The 8,824-nt window shown below is 42.7% G+C and overlaps 1 protein-coding gene across 2 annotated transcripts in view; it reads right to left on the bottom strand.

The window, feature by feature from the left end:
- Positions 1–3,051: 3,051 nt before the first annotated feature.
- LOC119436738 (STAM-binding protein) overlaps positions 3,052–8,824 on the bottom strand; it is a 70,041-nt gene continuing 64,268 nt past the window's right edge. For both annotated transcript variants that reach the window (XM_037703722.2, XM_049659905.1), the window contains exon 10: positions 3,052–8,038. In XM_037703722.2, the coding sequence (XP_037559650.1) occupies positions 7,976–8,038 (63 nt within the window). In that variant the 3' untranslated portion in view covers positions 3,052–7,975. The remainder of the gene's footprint in view (positions 8,039–8,824) is intronic.

Here is an 8,824-nt window from a genome sequence, read left to right as displayed (position 1 = left end):
CAGATGATATTAGCGTGAAGACGACTTTATCAAGAATATTGTATGATGACGATGGCGTACGTGACGACAACAGCATGACGAAAGTCAGAATATGAAGCTTGCAATACAACAATGCGATGACCACGACGTCCATTGTGACATCAAGCACATACCTCATGGCCCAATTACGTTTTATTTTGCATTTTTCTGCAAAGCCGAGTAATAAAATTGTTCGAACGCATGTGTAGGCTATTAGGAAACTTCGGCAACTTGGTAGGCGTAAAGGCGTGATGAGCTCGAATGACAACGATGCAATATGACCACAATGGCATCACTACCACGATCAAATACCTTGTGGCATTGGGCCACTGGGTGGGCGCAGACGGCGTGCAACAACGGCGGCATGACGATAGTATGATGAAGCTCGAATGACGACAATGGAATGACCACGACAGCATCACGACCACGGGCCCAAAATGGTAGACAACTTGGGCCACTCGGCCAGCATAAGAGCTAGCTAGCAATAGATAGATAGATAGCACTACCAACTACGACCACGTCCTGTGCCACCTGATTCACTGGTGCACCGCAGAAACCAGCCTCGTCGAGCAACAGCAACGGACGTCTGCGTCACGGAGCCACAACGGCCGCGTCTTGTGCTACGACCCACTCCAGCCACATCGCGACGATTAGACTGTTTTGGTTCTTTACCCTATTGTGAACTAAGAGTTTTGTTATGCATGTGTAGCGAGAATAGGCATTAAGCATGTTTATTGGGTTATTTGTAGCATTCCGTCGTCCTTTTTCTTGCTCGTTTTTGTTTTAAATGTTTTTAACAGCGGAGCTGTTTAAGGTCGACGTTGAGTCGTGCCGAGCCTACGCCAAGAATCGGCGCCGCTGGGTGAAGAGCGCACACCGGGGCGCAGGTGTTCGGAGAGCGGCGAGGGTGAGAGAGGAGGAAGGCGCGAGCTGGGTGAGGAGAGCGAATTCGGGGCGCAGGTGTTCGGAGAGCGACGAGGGTGAGGAGGAAGGCGCGTGCTGAGCAGCAGATGGGTGCAGCTAAAGAGAGGGTAGCGATGACGTAGCAGTGGAGATTGAGGGAGAGTGTGCGCCAAGCAGTAGTTGAGGCGGAGCTTAAGAGAGAGAGAGGTGATGATGTAACCATAATGTGCACGGTTCTCCCGAGCTGAAGAGAGCGTGCGCTGGCGGCGGCGTCATTCTGCCGTAAGCATGGCCAGGACGAAGCAGCAGCTTTCTCCCGAAGAAGAAGAGGCGCGGCGCCAACGGCGTCGGGATGCTACTCGGGAGCGGCTTCAACGTCTGCACGCAGATCCGGAATTCCGAGCAAGGGCTGCTAAAGCAAAGCGTTGAAGGAGGGTTGGAGATCCAGAGTTTACAGAGAGAGAAGCTGCGTCTCGGCAACGCTACGAAGAAGCTCACCGTGAAGATAGACAAATCGATGTTAAAGAAAAGTTAAAGCTAAGAAAAAGCAAAACTTAAAGCTAAGTAAAAGCAAAAGTTAAAGCAAAGTAAAAATTGTTAACACTAAGTATAAGCCAAGTTAAAGCTAGTACAAGCCACCACCTCCGCTGTTTCATCAGTCTTCGCGACGTTAAGCCTGTGAAGCTGGCTAAATTTTTTTCTATTATGTCCACGTTGCAGTCCATGTGTTTCTAGAGCACCAAAATTCATGACAGTGTTGTAAATTTGATCCCACGTTAACTCAACTTCCTTATGGAAGCGCTTGTGCCAGTAGAAGTGATGCTCTGTTACATCCTGGAGAACTGCTTTACCAGTAAGTTTACCTAATGTTTGCCTTTAGCATCCCTTCAACCTCAATGTGCAAGACACATCCCAAGTGGTCTCACTTATCAATAGATGCAGTCTGCAGGAAGTAAACTCCAGTGGCTTTGGGAACAAAATAAATTAATCTGGCCACTGATTGCACTTGAAATTCAGAAACGTTCTAGCAGCATGCACAAAACAAACGAAAATGGCCATAAAACATGTTCTGAATGATTCCAACAACATCAGTTTCTTTCTAAGAACAATACAGGAATGAACCAGCTTCCAGACGACGTTAGCGTAAGTGATATTAATCCTTTCTTCTCTTCCCTGCGACAATGTTGACACCGATAAAATTGTTTTTCCCAATGTGTATATATTGTTTAAGGCATATGTTTGTGTAATTTTTGTACATAGTCCCTTGTGGCAATGTAGGTAAACTGTAAATAAAGAAATAAAACGGGGTACAACAGCCTGCTGTCAAATGCAAGCATGTACCAATTGATGCATTGCAACACCATTGGTTGGCCAGTGTTTTCTCATGATGCTCTGCACTACACTACTTGCTGACACTGGAAGTGTGCTTTCGCACACTGATCAACACACAAAAGTGGCATCAGAGGCATAAAATATTGAGAAGTTTGTCCAAACATGTGTTTATTATGACCAAGGTCGACAAAAATGTATTCACATAAATTCTGCACCAAGAGTGTTACAAGATCGCAATAAACTGTTTTTCTCTGTACATGATGCCTTCTTCTCTCACCTATAATTACCAGTCTCTAACATTTCTTCAGGTCAACACATTGAGATGCATAAATTTCTTAAAAGCAAGGTGCAAAAAAACATCCACTTTAGATATTACAAAAGAAATTTGCTGCTTATATTAAACTCAAATTAAGAAACATATGGTGTAGTGACCGATGATGCTCAAATCATCAATGGACTGTGTGGCACTCCCTGGTATTACCCGTTACATGGTGGTGCTCTTTAATATAGCTCCTTTATACGATTTGCACCACTATTCACAGCATCAAATTAGTCCTCTTCCAGCTTTATTGCATTTTATAAAACAATTATAGATCTACATGTATAGAAACCTACGGCACCTACATTCTACGAGCCTAAAGAACAGTTAACAGTCTCAAATTCCGGCACGTAAATCATTTTTACTGTGAAAAACATGCACCTTTACTAAGCACACATGGCAGAAAAGCCAAGGAAGCCTGTGATGAGCACAGCAACATGAATTGCAGATATTTTTTAAAATCCTAATTCAGATTAGACGTTTTCCAAAAAGCAGCAAGCCCAGTCTTCCTATCAGTAACTTGTTCCTTAGTTGCAGAATACACAAAGCATTTTTCAGGGAAAGGTAACTGCACATAATTAAAATATACTCCAAGAGCCAACCACATCCTTTTTGAACAAACTTGTCCAAGAATACACGACAGACCATCACATAAAAATGCCTCATCTTTGAGAGACATCTCTTCCCTCAGCCCATCTTCCTCATAAAAAATATCACCTATAAATTCACTCACTCACACTCACTCAAGCATACACCCACCCACAAACAAACATTTTGCTCCATTCTGGTACCTTACAAGAGCCTCCAACTATGTCCATTTATGTCGTGCCAGTAAATAAGGATGATGTAAAAAGAAGATTCAAAAGACGAATGCTGCCTTATGTGCTACTCAACAAAAGCAGTAATTGCACTATGTATAAGACACAAGAATGTTCAGGCTGCTAGCAGTTCTGTACTAAATACCTAATACAGAATACTAGCATTTATGCCAATGTACTTACTCCCAATGGAGTCTTCACACCATAAATTAAACACAGCACAAGACTGGCATATATAAACTCGGTGCTCAGTGAGTATTTTCACATGAATAAAATATATTTCCAAGGAATTAAAATCCTCTGTGCTCTTGGTCTCCAAGTTCCCTTACTCTCAAGCCATTTATAACAGTTTCACAAAGTGAACTTGTCAAGATTTTATTTCATGCAACCTTGAAATACACATGTGCAGCACAACTCTGCTCGTACCAAAGGTGGCATAAAGGCATAGAAACATGGCCTTGAAAACGGGCAGTTTATTGTTAACATTGCTGGTTGCCAACCTCATTGCACAAGTGGTGCCTTACTTCTCATTATTGTACAACATCAAAAAATAGTTTCACAAAAATTGAACAATGTGAAATATTTAATACTCACTTCATAAAAGCTCTCATGAGATGCAGACAATATTTTCACAGGTGTTATTAACTTTCCTTAAACGGAAGCTAAAAAGATCACTAAACACAGGCCATACTCTGAAACAATCACTTTCAGCGATATGAGAGCAGTACTTTACAGTGTTTTTTTGTTGTCATCAAAGTCCTGCTCAAGTCTGGTTTGAGCATGAACACAAGTACTAGAAGTATTACTGCTGACTGTGGGGCAACAACCAGCTGCCCGTACACCATATGATAAACATGCTGCTACACGCAAGTATGTTCACACATTCTTGCCATTACTTCTTTGAGGCCTCTAAGATAATGAAGCATCAAACATACCTGTGTAGCATAGATATCCACAGCACTAAAGTGTCTTTTGTATACTCAGATAAAGAGCTAAAAGAAAAAAATAATAATAGAACATAAGCTTTGTGGTTTCTAGGCATAGTCAGTTCCTGGTGCATTTACAACTCCCACACTAATCGGAGTCTACTGAAACTGATAGAGAGAGACTTTCATTTCGCACATCTGCAAAATGAAGAGCAACCCGTGTTGTTCATGCGCAGCACTTTACCTACTCTCAGCAAAATGAGACCACACGCTTTGAGCATACAATCAGTGAGAAAGCAATGACAACCTGAAAGGGATCATGCAAAACTTTTAGAACATAGTAAATAAACCTGCCCAGTGATCAGTCAAAGCTTTTGTAAATGCCCGCATCAAAATATTGCTTCTCCACAGGTGGGAGGAAAACTACAATTCGGCTTAAAAGACCACGTGTCATTCTCTGTTTATCTGAAACCTTGGAACACTTGATGTTTGCTTTCCATGCTATGTGCAAGACAACATTTCATCAGCTGAACGAGCCAGATTTCTTTTGTGGCCAAAACTAATCAGTGCCAGCTCACAAACAGCAAGCAATGCAAAGCAGAAAGCAACTAAAGAACAGCCATGTGGTATTTTAGAAAAGTGAGGCATGCCAGGCGATTTGTGCCCCTAAAATTGGCCATAACTGGATGCATACAAGGAGACATAATAAAAGCAGAATGGCAGCATAAACGCTCATTCACACCGGCGACTGAGAGCGGTCGCGTGACGGTCGCAAAGTGACCAGTCGCAAATGGTCAGGTTTCTTGAAAAGCGACTACTTTGGGCCAGCCGCTCACTGCTCAATTTTTCAATCGCACAACCGCAGTCACAAAACTGCTGAACCAATCAGATGCGCAGTAACAGGATGTCTGTATATGCTGATACTTATTTTACATGGCAATGCAATTGCGAGCATCGGTTGCCTTGCCTTGCTTTTTGGTAGCCAGTTGGAAATGGTCGCGCGACCTCCTCAAGTCAGCAGAGTGAATGAGCCTTAACACACTGCCTGTCTGCCAGTGACTCATCGCTGAGTGGATCATTTCCCTTGCCAGAAGAAAGCTGCTTTGAGTGTGTAGGAATTGCAGAAGCGAAGGGGAAGCCACACAAGCAATAAAAAGTGATTGACTTATGGCTCTTAGTTGACATGACACGTTGACATGAAACGTTTCAGATAATTTTCTGCAAAAGCGTTTCCAAGGCAATGTCCTTCCAAAACAAAAGTAGTTTGAAAGTGCATTAGTGTTGTGCTGTCAATTAAAGGAAAGCTGCAGCACTTTCTTGAAAAGTTGAGTTTAGAGTACATTCTTTTAGTTTCTGGTCTGCATGACTCATATATCAAACTATAGTCAGATCTGCTCAGAAAGATGTAATTTATCGAAAAATGTGCCACTCAGTCGCGGGTGGTCTTATTGGCACCCTCATCATATGTGGTTGGTCTGCCCCTTTGTGACATCATTGTGGGAGAATCTGTTGGCTGTCACAGCATGGTGCAGCCAAGGAAACAAAACTTGGTGTTTCAGCAGCTTGACAGCTGCAACCTACAAAGCCACTAAAGACATGCAGGAACTTCTGGCCCTAGGCAAAAACTGGATATCGGTATTCTTTCATCCAATTTTGATCAAGCCCCTCGCAAGGAGTAAAGCTCTCTGGCCAGCTATGGGCAGCAGTAACGTCTCAGCTTTTCCCGCTGAAGTGACAAGTCAGTTTTCTCACATGTTTGCAGCATCAACTTTCTTTTCTTGGATTTCAGACGTACAACTAAGAATTGTCCAGAAACAATTGACGATGATTGTCAATTTAAGAGAATAGCATGCTTGGGGGCGAATATTAGTTGCAGTGAGAATATTGTGTAATTTTGTAAAGAACTGAACCATTAACCTACACATCTGTAGCAGTAGTATGTAGCAGTAGTATAGGCGGCTATACATATTAGCCAATTCATTTTATGTTTGTTGTTTCCAGTGGTGTGAGCACCAGTGTAGAAGGTGACTGCCATCCTTCTCTTCCTCAGCCACCACGGGGGGAGATGGTGGTGGGAGAAGAGGAGGACAGTGCTTCCCAAGCCCTCCACCACAGCATATAAACGTTCAAATGCACCAAAGTTCTCGCGCGAGAGCATGTGCATCTCAACGAGCTATATTGGCGTTCAGCGATGTATGCACCCCGCAACTCCGTTGCACAAGAACAGGGCCCTTTGCATCAGTATGAAAGTGAGAGTCCGACCACCACTAACCAAGAAAATTGGTGAAAGAACCTTTTAAAGAAGGAGCACAAGTGATGCTGCTCTTATGCTGAATTTCTTTCAACAGCCTTCAAAAACATATATACAGGCTCTGCTTCAACATCTGGTGCACGGTGGAATGGTGTACAACATGTACACTGTAAAAAATGCCAGCAATTTCTGAAACAGTGCAAAAGCTGTACACACTGGGGCACCCACATTGGAGACTTGATTGCTTTGATAGCATACCACGTTCAGGGTAGTCCGTTGTCAGCGCTAACGTGGAGTACACGGCTTGTGCTGTGTACCACGCGAGGTACAGGCAATACCAGGAGCCAATTTCAGTGCACCACATATGCATGAAGGGCAGAACTAGCGCCACCTGCTTCATGTTGTCTGCTACACGTGAGGTACAGAAAACCTGCTAAAGCATTTACCAGAATGCCACTGCATTGGCTGGCACTATTATAGGCATGCGGAACACCCGCCAATGTGCACCAAAACATTCAATGGCACAATGTAGTGCTGACGCCACTTGAGATTTACTTTTGGGCACCAGATTTCAGCAAAAAGCGTTGGGTGCAAATGGCCAAGTACGTTCTTGCAAACACATGGATTTGAATAACCAAGTGTTTTTCTCCATTGCAGTGCATATGGCTCCCACTGGACCTGACAGTCAGTTCAAATTAACCATCAATTTGAATGAAGCAATTCTGAATTATCAGGTTTCATTATACAAGCATGGGCAGCCACATCTCATTGTGCCAGCCAAGTAGAGATGTGTCTCTTATACAAAAATTCAACCTACATAACAAAATTTTTCATCAAAAGCCTGCCTACCAGTCTGGGTGCAACTTATATGCTGGAAAATTAGGTATTATGGTTCGCAAATAAGGTGACCGCTACCTAATTCCGAAATAAGCTTGTGGTAGTGGGCTCGATTCATTAACCCCTTTTCGATGCCCTCAAGTACATGACTGCAAAAACAATGCTGATGGGAGGTATGCATGCTTACAATATTCAATTGTCACAGCTGCTCCTACCACCAACTGGCACATGCTGGAATATCGCTGAAAATGATCAGTACAGAATACAGCACCACTTTAGAGGAGTTAATATCACTGGCAGCTCCTAAGACTGCTGTCAATTCCTAGGCTATAGCTTCTGTATAAAGCTTCTCATGTGCAACTGATGTTGAAGTCAGTAAAAATGCAGTCCAGGCACAACAAGGGGACAAAGTAAAGTATGCAGTTATGACTAGCACAGAGAGTAACTAAACACTGAGTGTCCTAACCAATTCCCCTTTCCAGGGACTGAAAATATACAAAAATGTACAGTTTGGTGTGTTCTCATTCTTTACACCAAATACATGCTTCCAGTTCACCCAAATGTTCATTTTTTATGCTCGCAGATCCACCACTGTAACTGATGCCTTCTCGTCCACCTTGACATGCCTACTTTCCTGCAACAGTTTCAAGAAAAAACAAATTTGAACCAACATTTGAACCAAACTCTGGGCCCTCAATTCACACACTCAAATCGTTAGACTGCCAGGTGAACCTCAATACAGCAATGTTCAAAGTGTAACAAGATTCATGACACATCATTCTTCTTTCTTGTCTTTCACCACCTTGTTTACATCTAATAGGCAGACTAAAGAAAAATTCTGATTGATTAGGTATATTACATAACAGAGCAACACCTAAGCACAGTGTACTTCTGCATGTTTGTGAATTGCCATGTCTGAGCCCGAGCAGGACATGCTCCCTATGTGCTTGCAGAGATCTTCAACATCACGCCAGCAGAAAGAGGTTCAAGCTTCTTTTCACTGAGCTAAGAGGTGCAAGTGGCATTTCACTGACTTTTCATAGCCAATCTAACAGTGAAAGATTATTAAAAGATTAAAAGAAAGATAAAAAAAATGAAAGAATAAAAATCAGAGACTGCATTACCTGATGGCAGCTATGAGCATAGCAGGCATTCAAGGTCAGCATTTTGCCACGCCAAGCAGTGTGTCATGAAGGTGATGCATAAGCATCGAAGTCTAAAGTTCACACATCTGTGCTTTATCATGAATTGCTAGCCCAAGCACACAGTTCAAGCAATTTAACTGCACAGTTATCACTGAAAGTTTTTAGAGAAATTCTGTCAGAAATGCTCCCTTACAATGTTCTCATCAACAGAATTGTTTTGAAGACATAGAAAACTCTCTGTACTGCAGAAAAACCAGAGGCTCTGAATGAGAGAC

Source organism: Dermacentor silvarum, chromosome 1 (assembly GCF_013339745.2).
Source record: "Dermacentor silvarum isolate Dsil-2018 chromosome 1, BIME_Dsil_1.4, whole genome shotgun sequence".
In the NCBI taxonomy this organism is placed as follows: Eukaryota; Metazoa; Arthropoda; class Arachnida; order Ixodida; family Ixodidae; genus Dermacentor; species Dermacentor silvarum.
Note: the sequence above shows the minus strand (reverse complement) of the source record. Positions and strands in the feature narration are given on the sequence as shown.